Below are 24,004 nucleotides of genomic sequence, written 5' to 3' on the forward strand. Positions count from 1 at the left end.
TTAAAACCATGGCAGAAAAACTGTTTGTTCGACTGCTAAAACGTCTACCGTTACGTCGCTTTTCCGAAGTGAAAACAAAGATTTTCAAAAAACTTTTAAAGATTTTTCTGCTTTATTGGTTAAGCATGGCATGTTTTCCCCACTTTGTGCATTGCATATGGTTTATTACTCACAATCGGGTACTCAATTGCTAGTTGCGAACGATCTTTCTCAGAGTTGAAAAATAGATGAAAAATATTTGAGGTCTTCGATGTAACATTCTTTTTGTTAATAAAATAAGTTTGATCGTATACATGTGAGTTTGTTGCTTAGTTTGCATATTTATTCAATAAAACAAATGTTTCTATCTTACTTAACCTTTAATTTATTTATTCTCATGTATAACAACAACTATAATCTGTTTATCCACCGAATTATTTTTGAAGTTATGGATATAAGGGACAGTGGCGTGACAACGCAATGTGGCGCCCCTGGATCTTTGTGCAAAATGCCGCCCTCTCAACACCTACGTAAAAGCTGAATAAAATTTCACACAACAGAAGAATTAAAGCATTGAATAGTAAATTTTATCGAAAGTTCCAAATTCAATGTTCAGTTTTCATTGAAGCAAATTCAGAAATTATATCGTCAACGGATAATGTCTCGACTAAATCACTTTCAATGGTCAGTATTGCTGGCACAGACAGCCTGCTTGCCCCCATAATCGATCTCAAGTAAAACTTTATCAACTTAGGTTTTGACTTCGTTATTCGCAGCTTGTGCAAGAAACGGCAACAGTGAGGTGAAGCTTGAGACTCATGAATAAATAAGGTGTTGATTCACATAAACGATGTTTGTCATTTTTAAATGTAAAATCATTTGATTGTACTAGTACAGTGGTTCCAGAGGCTCCCTACGGGAGGCACGAAGCAGTTCGAGGGGGGCACAAGACTAATAATATATTATATAACGACTTTGTTTGCATACTTTCCACAGCAGTTTCATTAATTGAATAGGATTATTTGCGATCACAGGGTGTATTCACTTTCTTGAGCGTGAATTGTTTGATCATAATAGAATTTAAAATCTACCAATAAAAATAGTTCGCCGGTAAGCCGTCTGGTCTAACCTACAACAGAATGGCGGTTCCACTCGACTGCGAGATAACCTTCGCTAGCGTGTTATAGACGCAATTACGAAAATGGAATTACAGTTCCGTTTTGGCTGAACACATGAATAGCTGCGTTCCTGGGCGTTCAAGCACAGACAGATGTACTAACAACAACAGTTCCGTTGACTTTATCAAAGTAAATTGAGATGCCAGAGAATGTGATTAACGCTGGCATTGCTCGTATGTCATGAGCAATAAATCATTAGGTCCATCTGAACTCCAAAATACCGCGACAAAAATCAACCCCGGTGAAAGACGTTGGCATCGGTTTCTTTGCTGCCAAGCGAGTTAGATTTGACAGGGACGCACATTGACTAAGTTCGGGTTTCTGTCGGAGCAAAAGCCAATTTTTATTATCACAAAAACAAAATTTATAAACCGTCTTGATGTTGACATTGACATTCGTCTAGCTATAAAAAAGACTGCGCCTAACACGAGAAACCTTGTCAGACAGTCCTAAGCGCAAGATTCCATTTGATTGTATACTGGAGAGCGTTTACTTTCTTGTCTGTGGTTTGCTTTTGCATTCCATAATAGGTCGTAAACACATAATACAATCCAACACGTTTTGTTTTCGGAATGGTGAAAACGGAGACCGCGAGTGCAAAAGGACGCTGGAAGAGGGCCACGAGCCATAAAACACCTGGTTTAGACGTATATATTGTGTAATTTTTTGGCTTCAGTGCCAAATTAGGTCGTGTGTGACTGCCTTGGTTCATTTAAAACGTGTTTCCGCTTCGTTTATAGGGGTTTGGCACATTTTGCCGTCCTTCAGTAACGTGCCGCCCCTGGATTTATCCACAAGATCCAATGGGTAGTTACGCCTGATAAGGGGCAGCATTACCAAAAACTCGACCCGGGCAGCAGAAAAGTTTGGCACTTGCTTTCCACTGACTAAATCCAGCTTCTTGTTGCAAAATTGATTGTTGATCTGATTGACGATAGATCAGACAGCAAATGCAATGGTCGGCTTTTTAGAAGGCTAATACATCAGCCAAAAACGTGTTACTTCTTCGCAATTTGTTGATTTCCTCTTGAATCAGTTACTGCTATTTGCACAATTATCTTTAGTCAGAAAAGGCCTATGAATATTCGGAAAATATTTTGAACCAAGCTTGGTGATTTCTGCTCTCATCCCATTTAACAAAATAGGTTTTTCATTACTTTTATCAAACTGCATAAGGCCGACATCGCGTTTTAAAAAAGGGTCCGGCACATCAGCTTCTTTGTTCACCTTCGAAACTTTTTTCAATTTATTTCTGAAATTGGCCAATTTTCTCACTTGCTTGTTTGGGATGGCCAACCTCTCCAGGTTCTTGCTCTGATTGATCATTTTGCACTTTTGAGATCGGATTATCAGCGCTGTTAGCATAAGAACTTCTCTTGAAGAATGGCACAAAGAAATTCTATAATGTTTCAGCTTTCTTTACCTCATGTTTTCTTTTCTTTTTTTCCCTGCGGCCCCCACTCTCTCCAACTCAAAAGTAAAATAAACTTTCATTAAAAAAGTTATTATTTAAGAAAGACAACATGATCGGACAATTTCGCCAAAACCCCGATTTGGGCCAGTGAGATTATAAATATATACTTCCTGTGTATTCGATCAATCAACTTTAGCAAATCGTTGCAAAATATTTCCGTCCAGTGATATGCTCACAAATATTCTCGACATTAATATTATACCCTCGCATATCAATGTGAAATAGTTGCATTTGATTTTTGACCTGGTCTGAGTTCGATTTATCGTGAACGACTACATAAAAATACCGAAAAATTCCGGGAGATGCCACGTGCTTTTAATATTCTTGGTTACAATAAAATGGCTGTTAATTCGATTTATGTATTTTGTGAATTTGGTGATTTCGCAAATCTGTGAGATGCTGCTAAAAGTTTCTTCTAATTCAAAAAATAATCGCCTAAGTTTACATCCCATTACTAAACAATGCCGTATCGGGTATCAGAACTTTGTGGATGGCTTCAATAAATTCACTAAGAATGGAACAAAAACCCGTCAAACTTGCACTAGCAAATCGTGCACTTTGGTCACAATTCATCGATGTCATTGATAGTCACATGACCACTCTTAGTCAAAGAAACACACCATGTCTACAAAGAAACGCACTATTCCAACATCAAGTCGACGCCAACGAGCGTTTTTGCGGGGAGAGGCGGAATCGGCGTGCTTGTATAATAATCGGTGACCGTACATTTGAACCCACGTACATTTGAACCCATGTCTATATCCGCGGGTTCAATCAATATGTGGGTGCTGAAACCCATGGGTTAGGGTTAGTATGGGTTCAACTATCCGTACAACAACAAAAATTTCCATAGGTGCAATAGTATGCAGGTGCAATTGTCATGGGTTCAAATGTACGTGGGTTCAAATGTAATGGAACCATAATAATCATATTATGAACAAGAATTTTACGGTTATTGCAAAAGCCATATCTTCCATATCTGCACCACATAGATTAGAATTCCAGCAAATATCGTTATGTAATACAAATTTGGGTTCAAAATTACTAGTATGCAACTTATTTGTCAACTTCATACTCGCGCGAAAATGTTTGTCAACTTTGAATTTTTGCCCTTTAAAATCGAACAAAGTGCGACTTCGCAGTTTCTAAAAAAATGCAAGTGCTCCGCACTTTCAGCTAATAGTGAACCTTGTCAGCACGTCAATGAAAATACAGAACTTGTGAGTGTAATACCGATATTTATTAATTTTGATGTAAAATTATTGTTTGGGCCATGTGTGACAAGATGTTATTGTACGTTCCTCACATACAATTTTTATTTTTGAGTTTAATACCGATGTTTTTCATTTTGATGTTAAATTCTTGTTTGGGCCATTTTTTGACAAGATATTATTGTAGGCTACATTTCCCACATACAATTTTTATGAAACTTGGTTCAAGATGACTTCACGATATGTTCTTTTGGGATAACACATTTAAAAGTGGGGCACGTATTGGGAAACTACCGACTTTTTGGATGGAATGCCGTTATTTATGAATAGCGAAGGAAAATGAATGGGGGGGTTACTTACTACTTGCGGAAAATAATACGCATAAATCCTCCAACCGCTTTTTGACAAGCTTTCCTTTTTTCCTCGTATCGCTCATGCGCCATGTTAAACCATTGATCAATGGTTAACCATTTTCTGGCAACTCTCGTTTGCGTCATTTGTATAAGTATAAGTATAAGTTTATTTCGACTCCATAATCAGCAAAACAATAAAATGAATGCTAAAAATAAATAAATAAAAACTGATTATGAAATCAGGAGAGCGAACAAAACCTTAGATAAGGTTTAAAACGTACAGAATGTATATAAGATGGAAGGTTTTGCCAAGAACATGTGGTACGTGTTCACTCACCTAAAATAATTGAAATATTTCACACACGCTCACACGCACCCACACACACAACCATATAGAAGTTATTAAGTAAAGGGAACATGAAAAATTACATACTGGTAGTTAATAAAAAATAAATAAATAAAAATTACTTGCCACACCATATTTATAAATTTATCATGATTGCCACTGCCAAATTGATCAATTTTATAAATGGGAGTGAACAGTAAAGATAAACTTTTATAAAAAAATATATTGTCAAGCTGATTATAGATGGAGTCAAATGCCAAAATGCCCAACCAAAGTTGCCAGAATTGGGTGCATGAAGAGGTGGGCTAGACCACTTCATTGCCCAAACTAGAGCCTATTATTGCCAAATTGTAGTCCAGATTGCAATAAGTATTTAAATCTATCAGTAACTTTATAAGTATGAGTAATTATAATTAATTAAGGTAGAAAGACAGGGTATAGGAATATGTTGGTTGCTAAGGTTATAAGGTTTTTTTTTTTCATTCTTAGATATTGACTTCTGCAAGGATAAAGGAATTAGGAATAAAGGAATTAGTATTGTTATTTCACAGGATCATTTCTTCATTTAATTATTGTGGCGTAATAGATTCAAGTTTATCGTGGATGAGACATCAGCCTGCGAATTTTGTTGTTGTAGACACCATTTATATTCAATAAACTAGCCATTGTATTGATCATCACAGAACGACCTGAAAAACAGAAAACAAATCTGCGAGTAGGATATTCAAGGGTTACATATTTGGAAACAGCACTACCCTACACTTTTGTTTAGAATTAATTATTATTTCGAGTAGATATTGATTATTAGTTATCTATCTATAAAACGCTAGTTCAAAGACCAGAGTTGAAATATGGTTGGGACACAGGGTGAATTCCTCGCAAACCATGCAGAAACTCTCAAACCACACTGACCATTCGTATGTTGGCCTTCACATCAACTTCACAGCAGAACCTCAACCTAGGATAAAATTTTGTATACACACAAAACAAATCATAGAACACCACAACAAATTAAAATGAAGGGGAGAATCCAATATATCTCCACTGGTCGCCTAATTACAATAATAGGTACAGGAGCTAAACTATACGGTCTACAACCCTCATAAGGTATCACACCACCCATATAGAAACAAAGACCATGCATGTGTAATGTCAAAAATCCAACGTTAAGCAAAAAGGGAACATGCGCATGCAGATGTCAGAGTGTAAACAGCCATTTGAAAAATAAATAAATAAAACAATTTGCTGTGCATGCTACAGAACCCGACACACCAACAATAGATGTAGAACAGGTGGAGAGAGATTAACTGCCGGCTCAACAACAATCAGCAGCTGCAGGAGCAATAGCAATATTGTAGCTGTTTAATATTTTCATGAAAATAAGTATGTGCAAGTGAAGAGTGTCCCAACTTTCTATCATGGTCATTCATGAAGGTTCAATATTTTTTGTGTCCGAGCTATCAAAACGTTGTAGCTAATTTCATACGAAAGAGTATATATATCAGTGTGGTTATGGGAAAATAACTTTTAATATTTGGATACTAAGTACGACTTAACTTGTTTCTGAAATGATTTTTTGGATTTTAATGACTTCAAATTCAAGGGGAGAGAGTTCCATAGCTTAGGTCCATTATAGCATAGGGCATGCTGGCTCACAGATTTACTCATAAACGGTATAAATAAATTGGAATTACTTCTTCGATTGGAGGTGGTTTTGGTTAGAATGTCGTCAAAGCAGTTTGACAATGAGTTGTCATGAAAATCATAAACTAATGATAATACTTCAAATTTCATTATGTCTTCAACCTTGAGTATATTTAGCGATTTATAGAAATGATTTACGCTTTCACGTTTACTTTTCCTAAAGACAATTCTTAAAAAATTATTACAAATGCTTTGCAATTTCGAGACAAGTGTTTTATTACCATGGAGCCAGACTGAGCTACAATATCGGATATGACTTAGTAGTAGAGATTGAAACATTGCTAGTAAAGCTGATTGATTAACGCACTGGGATACTTTAGCAGCAACTGCCAAGTTCCTTTTTGTTTTACCAATAACATGCAACATTTGTGATTTCCATGATAGATTTTCATCAAAGATAACTCCTAGAAATTTTATTTCTTTCACTCTTTCAATTTCATTGTCATTGAGCAGTAGTGGTTTTGAACAACTCACACTTTTATGCTTGCTTGGGTGGAATAATACAAATTTAGTTTTGTTAGCATTAAGAGATAATTTGTTAACCAACATCCAGCTATGAATGTTGGTTAGTTCTTGGTTTGCAACTGTGAGTAGATCTTCAAGGTTTTTCCCATGAAGAATCAAGTCAGTGTCATCAGCAAACATGATCGACTCAGAGGATTTCAGACACCTGGACATGTCATTAATGTAAGCTAGAAAAAATAATGGGCCAAGTAAAGATCCTTGTGGAACTCCGTGCTTCATGACACAAATATTTGTAGAGAATGAGTTGTCATATTGCACAATTTGTTTCCTGTCTTGCCGTCCCGAAAACGCGAGGAATGTCCGCTCGGGTAACTTTGGTCTTACTTCGCTTGTCTACTCTGGGGTCCAGTATTGTTAAGCTTGTAGGTAAAGATTAGGTATCGAACCTACATTATAATATTTTCTAGACTCGAGCTGCAAGGGCAGAAGAGTAAAAAATGGTAACCGGACGAAAGGCCGTGGTTCGCCATATGGATAAGCCGTCTCATCGACTTTCCTCTCACCCAGGATAATTACCTATGTAAATCCTACCGTATCATTTATGTTAATAATGGTATTCGGGTAAAGTGGTTGATAGGCCTAGTCTTACGTTACAGACCTGATGATATTTATGTTAATAGGCTATGTCAATAGACAGATGGACCTAATCAAATACAGAAATACCAGAATACCTAGCCTACACTGTGTCAATATTCAGATATTTTTAAAATGGATGCTTTTGCTCAACGATCAGAGAGTCAGGAGAGGATTACGTTAAACTTAAGTTAAATTATCAACATTGAATGCTGGAATGTGAAGTGCAGAAGTGTGTGAAAACTGAAAAATATTAGTCTACTTTGTACTTGGTGACTGGTGTAGGAACTATCACTCAGACTCTGGACTTTGTCAGTAATGATCAATAATCTATCAAGTTTTATTGATTTCACTGTAGTACCTACTGTAAAGCATTTGTTTAACTTATTGCATTATCGATTTTGCTCTTCTTTTAAAAAAAACAAGTATTACTGTGTTAAGATAAAAGTAGATGAAAGATGTTCCAGAAAATTTCAATTTGTATTTCTAATGTGAACTGTTTTTTTTTACTCAAATCGATTAACTCCCAGCAAAATCTGCGCCATTACAGCATTACTTGCCTATTAAATTTGAGAGAAATGGCTCGCTGTCCACCTGATTGCAAAGTTTATGTTGGAAATCTCGGACAAAACGGTTCAAGAGATGAATTGGAACGAGAGTTCGGTCGTTACGGAAAATTAAGAAATGTGTGGGTTGCTCGAAATCCTCCAGGATTTGCTTTTGTTGAATTTGAGAACCCACGAGATGCGTCAGATTCTGTGAAATCATTGGATGGAAGGTTTGTTATAATTATTGATCATTCTAGTAAGAATGTCTGAAAAGTAATAATTTTGTTCCAGAAACGAGTTGAAATTTGAAATACTTGGAATTCTGAAATGTGACTTCATACTGATATAAACTGGTGCAAAAATAACTATGCTTAGACCATCTCTCGTTTCAGAACTAGGGATGTGGTAAGTTTCAGGATTTTGAAGCGATTCAAATCAAAGTCAGTTTGAAGCAATTTTAAAAAAAGATCTTAATTATGTTTATAAAAAAGTGTTAATCCAGATAATATATACAGGGATGGCAATGTAGAATAATTTACTATTCTAGAATACTTGAATCGAATGCCTAATCCTATTCTATTTTTATTGTTATTCAAATCTGAGAATTCTCCCACCACATTGCTGGATTGAAATTTAGGCAAATTGTAAATGTATTACTGTCTTTGTATTTAATTGAAAATGTCCTGAGCGTTGGATTTTATTTGATACCAAAAGGCATTTCTCAGGACAATGAAATTTAAATATTTTAACAATAATTTTTTTTGCCTTGAACTGTTTAAAATTCATGTGATTTCTAAATATGCTAAATTAGGACTCGCGTTATACACTTTAATAGTAAACCGGTGAGATATAAAAAATAGATATAACACAGCATTAAATAATTGTTAATGTGATAGTGCCGAGTGTATTATAAAATACCAGCTGCGAATTAGGTAAATTATTAAATTTAACCACTATCAATTATAATCAACTATGGACCAGTGTGTTTGTTCTGCAAGTGCAAAATTCATGAAAAGGAGTCATCGTGACCTTGATTTTGTACATAGTAACATCAAAAGATTCATTTTCTATTATGAAATCTTGATTTTCTGTTTATCGTACACCCAGTTTGTATGAGCAGTAATACATGTGTCATAACTCCTAAGTTTGTCTCACGCCTGAGGTATTGATAAATTCGATTATCCAAGAAAAGTATTTTTATCTTCGAAGTTTGTTTTATTTTTCAGTTCATTATTATTAACAAATGATGCTGTACCGGTAATTCTTTCAAAGTAAAAACACTGGTACATTAATTAAAAATAGAATAGGGACGTTCTGATTCGAAAATAAAATATTCAAAACTTACATCCGTATTCAGAACGATATGTGGTGAACGTGCAAGAGTGGAAATTGCAAAAGGACAACAAGGTGGTGGCCGAGGACGAGGTGGTCGTGGAAGATTTGGAGGCAGAGGAGGATTTGGTGGAGGGGGTGGAAGAGATGGTTATCGAGATGGTGGACATCGGGGACACAATGACTACAATACATCTTATAGAAGAAGGTCAGTATCACTTGCTGTCTTTATGTTACAAGATTTGTTTATGAATGTATTCAAGATTTTTAAGAAATTCAATTTTTTAAAACGTTACATTTTTTCTTTTTAATGGTAATTTTAAATCTTACTTTGTGTTCATAATCTGACTAGTTGGATAGGCAAATGTTCTACATTTATTTAATATTTTTATATATTTTTCTTATTAATGCCCAGATATTAATATTTTAATCTAAAACATTGTGTCCACGTTTCACCAGGGTTTGCTACGTCAGCATCAAATACTTCTTCACATAATACAAAGTTTACTTTGCTACTACGACCCAAGGCCCTTCCAATGGCCGTTTCATTGCACTTCGCTTCGAGTCAAAGAGCTTCTGCCCAGTTACTACAACCTTCCCAATACTTGGATGGCTCTATGAAAGCGTCCTGCGTTTCAGTACAACACCAGTTAACCAACCACATTCATATCACCAACGGCTGAGATTAGATAATGCATCTTATCAAGAATATACCTGCAATAATTTCTGAAAAAGCTACTGCTTCTTCTATCAAGTCAATGTTTCACTACAATAACGTCACACAAAATAGTCTTCCGAGCATCCCACATTGAAAAGGTGGTAGTCTGCATTTTAAATTTGTTAATCTCCTCTTGGAAACACACACTTCAGTTTGCAATTTACAGAGATTGGTGAGGAAATAGATTATATAAGCTTAATAAAATTTATTTTATGGTTTTAAAAGTTTTAAATGGGTGTTAATAACATACATTTCAATCATACTCTTGTTGAATAGTTTATTGCTCTTACATCAGGTCAAGGAGTCCGAGAAGATATTCAAGGAGCAGAAGTCGCAGTAGAGATAATGATGATAATCACAGGTAACAATAGTCTATTTTTCTCAACCATGCTTTGTTTCTTTACCCAAAATATAAAAGACTTGTCTATAATGCTAAACATGAGTCATAGATGTGGGAGGCATTCCTACAGGAAACTGATGAATATACAAATACATTATATAAAACTTAAAATTTCAACCCACTTATTATGTATTCAACGATAGCAAGTATTTTTATTTAATAAATTGTAATCATGGTATTCGTCTATGTTTATTTAGATCTAAGGATGGTAGTGCATCCCCAAGGAGTCGCAGCAGTACACCAAAGCAGTACCGAAATAAGAATAGCAGGTATTTTTTAAATGTTATGGTTGATTCATGGGTGTCTGTAACTAATCAAATAGATTTGAAATTAGTTATGTTTCATTGAACTCTTAATCATAAGAATCGTTTAGGGTATTTTTGCTTGTAAAATTGTCATTCGCGAACTTTTGATATTAGACAGCATGATATCAGTAGCTGGCCTTGATAGTAGCAAAAACTAGATTGATATCTTTCATATAGAAAGTTTATATGCATTTTCCTATAATTCATAAGGTATCAACATTTTTTAATGCTTAACAATGTTGCAATCCTAAAAATAGGGATTCCAGATCGCCATCTCCTGTCAACAATAGGGACAAGTCGGTAAGCCCAGAACCAAGGAAGCGAAGGAGTAGCAGTAGATCATCAGACCGTGACTAAAAGTGACTTTGTTCCAGTAGTTGGTGCACAAAAACTTTGTGAGAAATTTGAACATTTTTGAAGATGGAATTTCTGAAATTTTCAAGATGTCCATGTGAATTTTAATTGTTTTGTATCTCTGGATATTGTTAGTATTTTATTTTATTCTGATACTTGTCCATTTTGTCCCTAGCTTAGCTTAATTTCTGGATTTTTAAATGATCTTTTACCATAAAATGATTGTTTTCATTCTGTTTTTATTTCTCCGGCAATGATTTCGACTAGCCAGTATATGTATGATGTCGGCAGATGGAAACAACAGGACGAGATTTTGACACTGCCAAGATATAAAATACTACAATGTCATCTGTATCTTGGAAATAAAAATACACATTCTAAATTGTCAGTGTGTTGAATTTTTGCTCGTCAGGTGATCAGTGAACTTGCACGCTACTGCCACCAATGACATTAAACAACATGATAGGCAACTCTGACGTCACTCCATAAGACTACACGCGAAAGATTGTATTTCATGATACGCTTCAATGCACATAGTTATCGTCGCTTTTCGAGACCGTTTCCCGTTCGCTTTTGCTACTCGGCGCCTTCTTTACGTGTAGTATCTGCCTTTTTGCGCCTGTGACGAAAGAAAATAATCATTAAATCTAAGAAGTTTTGCTCACTTGGAAAGCTGGAATGGCAGACAAGCTATGCAGAGTAATTCTGGACATCATAGACGTTTTTATATTATCAGAGAAGATTACAAACGCGATAGTGTAAAGATTTGTGTGGAACTTTTTGCAGATAATGACAAAGTTACTAGTTTTAATGTTTGTACTTAAACATTGAAATTTTATTTAAAGAGGGTTTCTTACAAAACAGCAAGACTGTTCATACTTCTCTTAACGGTGCTGTGATACAATTCCATAACACAAAGTTTGCACCCATCGAATTTGCTTTAGTAGGTGAGTTTATTAGACATATTACATATTCATTTTATCGTAGTTAACATTGATGGTACATAATGCCTCGTAGATATGTTTGTGTCTAAATTTAGAAATTTAGCTCATAGCCCACTAATTAATATTATCGTCTATGCAGGAGGTTGCAGGGCTGAATTCAACTTGCAGCCTTACCGATCACCTGATGATGCTCATTTATATTGGCTCAAGCAAGTCTTCTTGAAAGACTTGTATGAATGGAAACTACCTATATCTTTTGCCTTCCTCCGATTTTAGAAGACAAATTTAATCTGAGGAATTTTGCATATAGTTCTCATTGATTGTTGGCTGTTTATATTTCCTATTAATTGTGAATTCTGATTATAACAAAAAGTTAAAAAAATTTTTACGTAATTTACTGGCACCTTTTTCATGTCAATATTCCAAGCTGAGGTAATAAACAAGACAATACATTCATGTCACCTGGAAGCAAAATATGCACACTAATTAAAAGTTTGACACATTGAGATAATATATCGCGACAGCAAATACAAGTCATACAATATGCCGCATCGCATTTTGGAAATTGTAAAAAGGGCCGCAAATGGTTTTTGATAATGTATACTTAAAAGATATTTCTTAAGATAGTTTTAGTTTGTGACATATATTGTGATGCAATTAAACAGTTGGATTAAGTTCTATTATTTTCTCTAATTTCAAATGCAATTACATATTAATATTTGCATTCCACTATTATTGCAAGTTACTGTATTTATTACAAAAAAATCATAAAATTGTATGAACAACCATCAAAATCATTTTTGAACAAGCTTTGGATAGGAAAAGAATGATACATACACTAAGAATGACTTAATCTAAATATATGGACCTAAAATTAACAAAAATACTGTAGTATAAACTCAATGTTTACTCAATTACATTTGTCCTGACGTTTGACAACTATTTTGTGTCACCAGCATACTAAGGCCAGGCTAAAATGATTTTATAGTACCAACTCTTATAGTAACTAACGAGGTCACATGATCATGGGTTAATATGGATCTGCGAGAATGTTTAATTAATTCCAGTAATGCAAGAAAGCGTATAGATCAGTAAACAAACAAATGACAGATTTTTTTGACAAGAAATTTTGCGCCACATTGAATTGCTTGAATTATTGGTGATATTGATTTTTAGTAAACTAAGTCGTTGTATAATTATATTAATATACAAACACATGGAAATTTTCTGTTCGAAGTTGGTCTTTGAATTTGTCATATTGACTGCTGAGTTTATTGTGTTATTTCATTGTACTGATGGAAATATGACAAAACAAAAACAATGTGCTTCAGAATTTTGAGAAATGCAGAAATATTGTAACTCCCATTTTTCTTCGAAAATGCCACCTTCTTCATGTACTTTGCATTTAATTTATCCACTCAAATGTTTTATTCAAGTATTCTTTTGTTAGCTTGATGTGTATATTCTTAATTGGGTCAAACTCAAAATGTGAACAAAAAAATGATAATTTTCCAAAACTACTTTCAGTAAATTGTTTTTTGCGTGAATAATCAATTTCACTTCAAAAAATTGGAAAAATCTTCTACATTTAGATAGTAAAAAACTTTTAAAAAACTATTACAATTATTGTTTAGCGTTCGAGGGCCGCACTGGAAGTTCTCTGGGACCGCGAGTTTGACATCCCTGGTCTATATTGAAGTTGTCTAAAATATTGAACAGTATTTTATCATGAATTATGATTATACCCTTCCCTGAATTTCTTCTATAGTACTACCAAAATTTTATGGAACCAATTCTAACATGGTGTAGTGAGTGACCCATAATCTACATTTCCAAAGCTGTTTTCAGTATGTCTGGCGTGTTTTGTGCCTTTTTACAAATAAGACCCTTACACAACTCTACCGGAGGGTCAAATGTCTTTGCATGCCTCCATAGGTTGTTCTTCTATTGCAAACACTTATGGAGTACTCTAATTGTATTTCTTGGAATCACACTGTCACTGATATTTCGCCAGACTTCTGATATCTCCCCGTCTGCTACAGTTGTCCTGTGAATAAATAATGGGAAATTGAGGTTAGACGAATAGTTGAAAGTTTTGCTCTATGTCGACTTAATTTCTTGATTGATATTCTTACTATTTTTGCTATTGCCCCTTGTGCTACAGGAATCTCACAATGCTTATACAGATTTGTCCACAACATTCACATCTAAAGAAAGAGAGGAGATTTATTAATTTTCGTCAAGAATATTTAAAGCAGTCTATATGATTTAAAATGGAAAAGTTAATAAATCCAATATCTCATGTTAAATGTAAAAAATGTTTTATTGAATTTGGTATATAAACCAACTAATGAAGGGGCTTAGTCCGAAAATTACAGGCATTCGTGGCTTCATATACTTGAGAGATCATACTATACAATATAGACCGGTATGGGTGAAATGTTAGGTGAACTTGTTAACCCTTTGAATCAATACGCAAATAAAAGTGATTGAGCAATAGTATGTTACGGCAATGCGTATATATCCCCATTGGTTAGAAAAATCTAAATGGAGGTACATGAACTATTAAGGGGTAAGTAAATATGCAATTTCGGCAAATGGGCAACTACGTACCGTACTGAATTAATAACTTTGTAGTATTTGAAAAGGCTGGCTTCCCCACATGCACTTAATAGTGCGATGCCCGGGTGTGATATACAACAATAGTATTTATCTTACCTTTTTCCGATTTCTTTTTAACTCAACTTTCCAAAATATCATTAAAATCGACAACAACTGTCAAAGCAGGCATGAACACCATTCGTGCTATGCCTTGAAAACAGCACACATCCGCTCGTTCTCGTCTCGTCAAGTATGTGCATTGGAGCGTGTTATCGAATACGATCTTCGGCCAAAAATGCCGGAGTTGCGCATCATGTTGTTTAATGTCATTGCTGCCACCCACAAATTTACATGCTGTATATTTCACGATGATTGGCGTTTTTATTTCTTACCGCTAATTTGATTCTGTTCTACAGAAGTGCAACAAAACGTTGAATAAGAGTCTTGGTGTATTAATATCAATACAAATCTTGAAGATAAAAAAATCACGTTAGCATTAATGTTGTTGCTTCGATTAGGCCATTTACCGTGGTTATTTTGCAGTGGCTTGTGTACATGCGTGTCGGGACTGGCCGATCTTACCTAAACTATCGCACGATACCAAGACCATTCAGGATAATGCAGTGGCGAACGTTTTGGACGCTTGAGTGAGAGGATGTCGATGCGGGATAACTATAATTACTGGTAAATTAGAGCGGCGGGTGGCGCATGTGCTAAGCGTTAGGAATACGCTCGCCTCCGCACCTCTGATTACCCTGGGTGGTTCCGAATCCTGTGGGAAATAATTATGTGCGAAAGGCTTGCTGGGGAAATGGTACGTCACATTATTAAAACGACTCATCGTCTAACCGCTTCTCCGGGGTAAAAATATGATATCTAACTATACAGAAGTGTTTGGTAATCAATTTTTCTCGCTCTTGCGAAAAGTTGTTACCGCCCTCGAGTGTGTGTGAATATGAAGGAAAAAAGGAAAACGTAAAAAGCAATCGACTGCTTGCTCGCTTGGCTATTCCGTTATTACAGCTTTTGTGGGGTTAAGTGCTCGTCGACGTATCTCATTGCCAAGGTAATAACAAATTTTCATGATATCAAACTTTTGGAAGAGTGTCAGTTACAGATATGTCGCGCCCTTTGGAGTGTAAAGTTTACGTTGGCAACCTGGGATCTCAGGGTTCTAAAAGTGAGCTTGAGCGAGTTTTTGGTTTCTATGGACCATTGACAAACGTCTGGGTTGCTCGAAAACCTCCTGGTTTTGCATTTGTTGAATTTGAAACGGAAAAAGATGCACGTGATGCTGTGAAAGCGCTTGATGGAAGGTCAGTTATTTCTTATAGACAGAATTTTGGTACTGTAACTTGTCTGGGTTATACAGTTATACCGTACCTTTTCTGATGCTTTCGGACTCGGAACAAGGCACCATACCGTATAAACCCTGTACTGTAAGAATCTGTATAGAAAGCCATATGGGCCTATCTGTATACGGTACCTATACCGTACTGTGTGCTGGCATGTAATAATATTTTATTGTTATATTAAATTTGCTGTATACTAATAAAAAAAAGTTTCTTTAAAAGGGTTTCTGTATGCTGTTACTGTGTTATGACATTGATTTACCATTTTTTCTCTTTTTAATGAGATAAGTATAAATTTATTTCATAATCAGCATAACAATAAAATGATTGGTAAAAATAAATAAATAAAAACTGATTATCGTAATAAATCCTCCTTTGGGATGTAATACCCGAATTGTGATCAACTTCATTCTTAGAGCTATAAAAATAAACTATTTTACGATTTTTGAACCATAATCATTCTAAAATTTTAGACACCAATAATATATCAGAATTTCAAACGATTTTCTTCACATAGCTTTTGCTATCTTTTGTTTTATACAGGACTGTATGTGGTGTGAGAGCTCGTGTTGAGTTATCCAGTGGAATGTCCAGAAGGGGAGGACATAATGGTGGCGGAGGGGGTGGAGGAGGAGGTTATCGTGGTAGTCATGGTGGAAGGGATGATTATTATGACCGGAGAAGAAGGTACATATGACCAAAGATTGTAATTTTTGGCATAATATAACAATAACTTTTTGTATTGTATTGTTGTATAATGCATCCGTTCAATGAATTTATTTTAGACAATAAGAGGTGACAGTGGTGACCTAAGAATTATGATCTTGATCTATTACCTCAAGAGTAAGGTCTATAGCAAGTACGGTAGTTCCTGAGATATTGACTTCCACAATATGATATATTTGTGTATGTTATCTCGTTTATGACACAATTGCAGGAACAAAAGCTTTTATATTGTTTGAGTTTCCAAAAAAAATAATACTGATTAAATATGAAATTAGGATTTTTTTCAAGGTATTCATTGACTTTAAATTGGCAGTATTGAAAAATTGTGACAATTTCTAAAACCATATGTCTAATCCTCAGGGGTGACCACTTCAACAGCCACCAACTCAACCAACCCAGCTGCCACTGCTACTACATTACATCTCTAAGTTAAAAGCCGTAGGCAGCATGTCTGCCCATCACATCGCTAGACCACCACTCACCAATGAACAACGTGGCACAGCATCCCTCATTCATCACTAGAAAATGTTTTCTGTGATCATCTACACCAGCGCTAAATTGTTGTCACGTACCACCGACAACTCTAGTAGTTTTCTACTCATCACATCGTGGGAAAACCCATCTCTAAAACACCAAATCAATCAACTTATCAAGTGATATCAACTCTTCTGCCATAACTGTGAATATATAAAGTATAAAACTGGTGTTTATTTTGTCCATATGGGTGTCAATTAAAAAGTTTCGACTAATAATTTATATAACTCTATTATCACAAAGTATGAGTAAACATTGTTTTTTGTTTCTGTGAAATTGTTCTCATTAACCATAATCACAGTTATAGGTCCAGGTCCAGATCAAGAAGTCCACATAGAAGATATTCACGAAGTCGCAGCCGAAGCAGAGATCGTACCAGGAGAAGTAGAAGGTAATTATTTCTCTTCTGGTTTGTTGGTGTGCATTTTTTTGCTCGCTCATGTGAATAACCTTATATATTTAGAAGTCGTTCAAGATCAAGTGAAACTAGAAGACGAAGCCCAGAGGAACGCAGGTATAGTGAAAACATATTTGTGTGCGCTATTGATCAATGTAATGGTTAATATACCTTGACATTACACTATTGATTTACTGCACTGTTTGGACCAGCATTAAATAGAGCTGAAAATCTTGATATTCTCTATTGATTTTGCTCCTAATTTCTCTGTAACATGAAATTTGAAAATACCTCGTGAAAAAATAAAGATTATATGTATCACAAATAAGGTCAAGCGTTCACTAAGTAAAAAATCTTATATTTTTCAACCGGATTATAATTTCCTAATTTTTCTTATAACTTTTATACCTTACTCCTGGAGTTATTCCGAGTCAAGTGTACGAAACAGAAATTTCAGGAATTCACACTTCTGGAGCATCCGGTGATAACATTGTTGCCGAAACTCTTGAATAATGTAAATAAAAAATTCTCGAATCATTCGTTTTAAATACTACTATTATTTTTAGCCGCAGTCGGTCACCATCTCCCAAAGCTGAACATTCCAGATCACCTAGTCCTGGAAACAGAAGAAGAAGTTGTAGCAAAAGTAGAAGCAGATCATATGATTGAAAGAATGAATTTTCCTTTTTCAACTTTGTTACAAGTGTGTACAAACCTTGCTCCTAGCATTAGTTTTTCAAAGTTTTTTCTAGTCTGAGCTCTGTCAGTATGAACCATGATCGGACATATGCTTGGCAAATAATAATCACTGACGGTGTTGCTTACTTTGACAGAACTATCACATACTTTTACCCGGCACACCACAATCCTTCAAGTTCACTCCATTGTTTGATATGGCAAAGTAAACTACTTTCTCTGTAAGATTTGTGCTGTTGGAAACTAGATTTCGCAATTCTCTATTTCTGACCTGGATGTAAGCTTGTTTTTAAAAGAAAAGTTTGAACGTGTGCTGCTTTGCTCACTTGTGTCTGAATGTGATTTGATACTTCAGCAAATTTAATTGCTTTTTAACTTTTATGCAATGAATCTGGTTTTATCATAGGGACAAGTTTAGTTCGTACCTTTGGCTGTGGCAGACCAAACTTTTCTTATTTTTGTGGGGTCCATATTATCTCGCTGTATAAATTGGCATTTACTGGCGGATAAAATTTGATGATTTGAAGATTCGATGGCTAGGCAGGCCTTGTTATGATAGTACTTTAACGGTAAATATCCCTTAGTGGACATAGCATCGTCGTATGGGACGGTGTGTGGTCGTGGTCGCATTTTGGACTGAATTGCATTGGGGACAGAGGGCTAAATTTACCGCCAGAAGGCAAAACAGGCTGACGGCTTGGGACCTGAATGTTCATATTTACTATATTCACTTTCCAGTCGTTTTTAATTCGCAAAAAGTTGTTCCCAGTAAAAAAAAAAGGTTTAGATCGAAGGTGCCGCGGGCACCTGGTCGTCCGTAATGACCACATGGGTAGATCGCAGGCCTGTCCTTGAATTAGCTCAAATAACAGCGTTTATCAGTAAGCTGCATCTATTGAGTTTGTTCTTGTTTTAATCACATATTAATGTATGTAATGATCAACCTTCTCCGTATTAAACTGCGGTAATTTCCGGGGTCATTTAATACTTCTTCAATTATGACATCTCACACACTGGGCCAGCTTGAGCCATGCGCGCCATTCATTCCTAGACCTTTCATACATATTGGGCATTGCTGGACGACGTTCAGCCTTTATGTTGGAGCATGAAATTGTAACACTGCAAAATGACATCCACTTTTGGGCCTGGTTTACACATGAAAGTACTATCGCTTATGAATAGCGCCGTTGACGGTCGTAAGCTCGTTTGTTCCCCTTATGTTTGCGAATCAGCCTTTTCTGGCATGAACGTCAACATAAACAAACACAGAACACTGATGAACATCTGTAAGACCGTCCCATATTTGCAGTGTCAAGTTGCACACCAGAATACAACATGCTGGTGGGAAGCATGCAATGCCTAGGTTACCGATTGAAAATAAGATATATATTCAAGTTTGTAAAATGTAACATTTAATAGCACAGCTGCTGAGCCCATTTCATGTTAGGTTTGTTAAAAACGCAGATATTATTGTGATTTCCTAGGCTGTTATAGAAACGATCATTCCAAAACGAACAACTCGGAAAACACTAAATTTGAAAATATGAGTCTATTGTTGATCTTAATTTACTTCCATTGTTATTATAATTGGTATTAAGGTTGGTGATCAATTAATATTGCAATAGTCTGAAGCGCTCACATTTGCGAAAGCACTTTCTCCGTTATGAAGAGACTGAAATCTGATGCAAGGAACAGGTTGGGAGTAGAGCTAAGATCTGAAGCCCGACTCGAAATTCGGGCCTGAAATGTCAATCATTACGTTCGGGTCGGGTTTCTCTATCGCTGATTTGTTAAATAGACGAGAGACCGTGGTCTGCAAAAAAAAAACAGAAGTTGCCTCATCAACACGACACATGCTGTACTAAACTCTTGCAATGGCAATTTGAAAAACTCCTAAAAAATATGGAATTTCGGGTTTGCTTTGAGCTCGGGCCTGCAAATCCAGTTAATTAGTCGGGTTCGGCCTGAGTCGGATTTAATACTCACGGGCCTGGGTCGGGCCGGGCTGGAATTTTTGGGCCCGATCTTACCTTTGAATGCGTGTTTGCGACTTTCGACGACTACCATAATTGTTGATATATATAGAGGACTTGCACGGGTCACGTGACTTTGCTACTGGACGGCAATAAAACAAAAACGTCCATTTGGCTCCTGTCAGTTGCAAGTCGGATTATACGTTTCCGTTTTGTTTGGCTGTTGCAAATGGTTATTTCGTTTTGTTCCGTTGGCTGTACGTATAGTATAGACAACAAAATGGATCTTCAGTTATATTCCACTGATTTCAAAATATCCGGAACGTCGCGCAATGTGGATATCATCTATTGGCAGAACTGCTTGGTGTCAAGTCCAGAAGCCATCTTACTTGTGTTTCACTGTTTGCGGACAGCACTTCGTTGATGGTGATTGGTGAGTGATAATGTGGTGATAGTGTGCCGTTATCAATTTCTTTAAATATTCACAAGCTCCCTCATTTCAATGGAAAGCAGATGACAAACTACTGTTATTAGTAGGCCTAGGCGTGGGCCTACTTGCAGTTGCAGACTTGACTTGTGTAAGACAGTAAGGAATTAATAATCAATTGCTATAAGGTATTGTTTCCCTAATTAGCAGGTAATCTATTTCTAAGCGTGAAAGGTTGAATAGATAACTAAAGTTTAACACCAGTGGTCATGCAAAAAATAACCAGAATTCGCCATCTAGGAATACACTCGCCACCGCATCTCTGATCACCCTGGTAGTTTCACAGGTTTCAATCCCAGAGAGGATTGCAGCTCTACTCCCACCGATGGTGGTTCACATGACCGCTGATCGGTTACGACCATTCCCCACCATCCCAGTCCATGCTTCTGAAAACAAATACCTGGCTCCCCCCCCCCCCCCCCCCAGATAAATTCTATCCTAATGGTGCTTGTACAACTGATCCAAAATGTCTTTATTGTTATTGGTAAAAGAGATATGCTACCCGGAATCAAATTCATTTACGACTAGTGGCTGTGGTGGGATATGGACCTAAATTTCACATTCCTTGATCGTTAGATTTTATGAAAACTCTTTCTTAATCCATTATCTTACAGATATGGGTGCGACCATGGAATAGATGGATGGCAAAGTATAAGTTGCAACAAGACCACAGTGGCACAAGACCTCAGCTTGCGTGACTTGATAATACATCCTCAGTATCCATTTATTGATGCTTATCGTAAAGACAAAGTAACTTGTGATTACTGTGAATTGGTGGAGATAAAGTGTTCATTGTGCTTTAACGAAAGCAACTTCAAGACGACCCTATCAAAAAAAAATTGTTTCGGTGGGTCTGGTAGTGAAGGTTTCAGTTCAAAGTTGGACACCGATACTACAACCAGATACAGTTGCCAATGAAACTTACCGACTTACCGAGGCGTAACATTGCGACTTTGTGATCTGAAAGGAAATTCTGATGGGTAGCCGGCTAGCCGCAACCTTTTGTTTAAAGAATATTATGAGATATGACTTAAGAGTCTAAACTTTTATTTGAGTGGGGTGTAACCCAAGCTAATTTGCAAATGGTATTCATGGCACCAAATATATCACACACTTTACAGTAATTATAAATTATATTTGAAAAATAAAGCACATCAAAAATGTACTTTTAAAAAACAATTGATTTTATCTGCAGATACTAGGTTGAGATTGACCATTTCAATGCTAAATTTTCTTTAGTCAAAAGGCACACTTGATTCGCAAAGATTTGTGAATGCGCACAGTACATAAATTTGTCTAATGTTTTGATTCCATAGGCAGGAGGTTGTGGATCGGTGCTGCTCAGGATGGGATATTTTTATCTCTAAATGCATATTACGTGTTTCACATGAATCCATCGTGCTCAGATTCGACTGTTTTCAAGGTCTGAAGGCTCCAACAGCCTTATTTTATGAGTACACAAGAGAATTTTCAGTGTGGCATGCATGGGTCAGTTGGAGTCACTAACCTCAAGATATCTATAAGCAAGGATGAGATAACCTGGAAGTAACATTTCATAATTTATAGTAAAAAAAATGTATCTTCCTCCACAGCCCTTTCAAATGGAAGATATGATGCCTCGGGGGTAATTTCTATCAAATATTTTACAGTATTATGGTTCTAGTGAAAAGGCGTGTAGGCGATTTTTTTTAAGTGTGGTAGGTCTAGTCGAAAGGCACATTAAATGTTTATGCTAACAACTGCAAATTAATATTGCAACGCATACAAGTTAACAGAATTTGTTAAAATGGTCCTGCCTTTGTCTTTCTTCAAAACCTCCCTTTTTCTAACTATTCTCTTCCTCTCTGGGGATGGCGAAAATTCAAATATCGATGGGACATATAAGCAGCTGATAATGGGTTATCTTCCTTTTTTCCTGAAAAGAAATTAAACACTAATCGTCATTTGACAGTGCCAAGTTTGTGTATCAGATCACTAGATCAGTAATAAATTACCTGCTAACTAACAAAACACTCATACAACACCTTCTGACCATTAATGAAGATTTCTTTCAATTTAAAACGCAACTATGCCTAACAATGTGGGTAGTTTTTAGGATAGAATTTATCTGTAGCTGGGGACAGATTGCAAGGTGCAACATCGTACGATTATCATTCTATGTTGGGATTAGCTAGCCAGTTATTTGTTTTTGAAGCATGGACTTGATGGTGGGGGATGTCGTAATTGACCAGCGGTCGTGTGAACTACCCTCAGTGGGAGGAGAGCTGCAATCCCTTCGCACATAACTATCCCCGCATGGTATTGGAACCTGTGAAACTTCCAGGGGGATCAGAGATGCGGTTGCGAGCGTATTCTTAGATGGAGAATTCAATTGAATTCTGGTTATTTTTTGCATTAGCACTGGTGTTAAACTTTAGTTATCTATTCAACTTTTCACACTTACTAATAGATTACCTGCTAACTAGGGAAACAATACCCTATGGCAATTATTGATTAATAATTTACACGAGTCAAGTCTGTAAGTAGGCCTACGCCTAGGCCTCCCAATAACAGTAGTTTGTCATCTGCTTTCCATTGAAATGAGGGAGCTTATGAATATTTAAAAAATTGATAACGGCACATTATCACTCACCATCAACGAAGTGCTGTCCGCAAACAGTGAATCACAAGTGAGATGGCTTCTGGACTTGACACCAAGCAGTCCTGCCAATAGTCGATATCCACATTGCGCGACGTTCCGGATCTTTTGAAAACAGTGAAATATAACTTAAGATCCATTTCGTTGTCTATACTATACGTACAGCCAGCGGAACAATACGAAATAACTATTTTCAACAGCCAAACAAAACGGAAACGTATAATCCGACTTGCAACTGACAGGAGCCAAATGTACGTTTTTGTTTTATTGCCGTCCAGTAAACAAGGTCACGTGACCCGTGCAAGTCCTCTATAGAAAGATTGATCAATGAATAATAATTATGAAATGTGTTGGTACAATAAGAAGTTTTTGTTTTATTTATATTGTGCTGTTTGTACTGAAAACTGTCTATTCTTATCATCATGTGACCCGTGAACAATACAAAAATAATATTGAGGCCCCTGGTGCCGACAACTGGCAGCACCCTGAACTAGAGATGTACCGATACCACTTTTGTCGCCGATACAAGCTGAAAATGCCGATACCGATACGCCGATATTCCAAAATAGCCAATATTCCGATACCGATACTATGTAATTATTACCTCAGTGTGTAGGGCAGACGGGTTACAACAATAGTCTTTGAGCATTATTCAT

General features: G+C 36.2%; 2 protein-coding genes across 2 annotated transcripts; both read left to right on the plus strand.

Moving 5' to 3' along the window:
- The first annotated feature begins 7,511 nt into the window (after positions 1-7,511).
- Positions 7,512-11,382, plus strand: LOC120330893 (uncharacterized). The gene is made up of 5 exons (XM_039397873.2): positions 7,512-8,121; positions 9,249-9,431; positions 10,237-10,302; positions 10,539-10,610; positions 10,904-11,382. The coding sequence occupies exons 1-5, from the start codon at positions 7,802-7,804 to the stop codon at positions 11,001-11,003; spliced, it is 741 nt and encodes a 246-aa protein (XP_039253807.2). The 5' UTR covers positions 7,512-7,801; the 3' UTR covers positions 11,004-11,382.
- Positions 11,383-15,522: 4,140 nt separating this feature from the next.
- On the plus strand, positions 15,523-18,631 carry LOC120330892 (uncharacterized). Its single transcript, XM_039397872.2, has 5 exons — positions 15,523-15,861; positions 16,441-16,584; positions 17,459-17,548; positions 17,621-17,671; positions 18,121-18,631. The coding sequence occupies exons 1-5, from the start codon at positions 15,665-15,667 to the stop codon at positions 18,221-18,223; spliced, it is 585 nt and encodes a 194-aa protein (XP_039253806.2). The 5' UTR covers positions 15,523-15,664; the 3' UTR covers positions 18,224-18,631.
- Positions 18,632-24,004: the final 5,373 nt, after the last annotated feature.

This window comes from Styela clava, chromosome 6, assembly GCF_964204865.1.
Source record: "Styela clava chromosome 6, kaStyClav1.hap1.2, whole genome shotgun sequence".
In the NCBI taxonomy this organism is placed as follows: Eukaryota; Metazoa; Chordata; class Ascidiacea; order Stolidobranchia; family Styelidae; genus Styela; species Styela clava.

Bases quoted from the DNA above. Each gene is read 5' to 3' on its own strand.
- LOC120330893 (XM_039397873.2), top strand. From the start codon at position 7,802: ATGTTCCAGAAAATTTCAATTTGTATTTCTAATGTGAACTGTTTTTTT. The intron at 10,303-10,538 runs GTAACAATAGTC...ATGTTTATTTAG, and splicing joins GATAATGATGATAATCACAG to ATCTAAGGATGGTAGTGCAT. The intron at 10,611-10,903 runs GTATTTTTTAAA...TCCTAAAAATAG, and splicing joins TACCGAAATAAGAATAGCAG to GGATTCCAGATCGCCATCTC.
- LOC120330892 (XM_039397872.2), top strand. From the start codon at position 15,665: ATGTCGCGCCCTTTGGAGTGTAAAGTTTACGTTGGCAACCTGGGATCT. The intron at 15,862-16,440 runs GTCAGTTATTTC...TGTTTTATACAG, and splicing joins GTGAAAGCGCTTGATGGAAG to GACTGTATGTGGTGTGAGAG. The intron at 17,549-17,620 runs GTAATTATTTCT...TTATATATTTAG, and splicing joins CGTACCAGGAGAAGTAGAAG to AAGTCGTTCAAGATCAAGTG.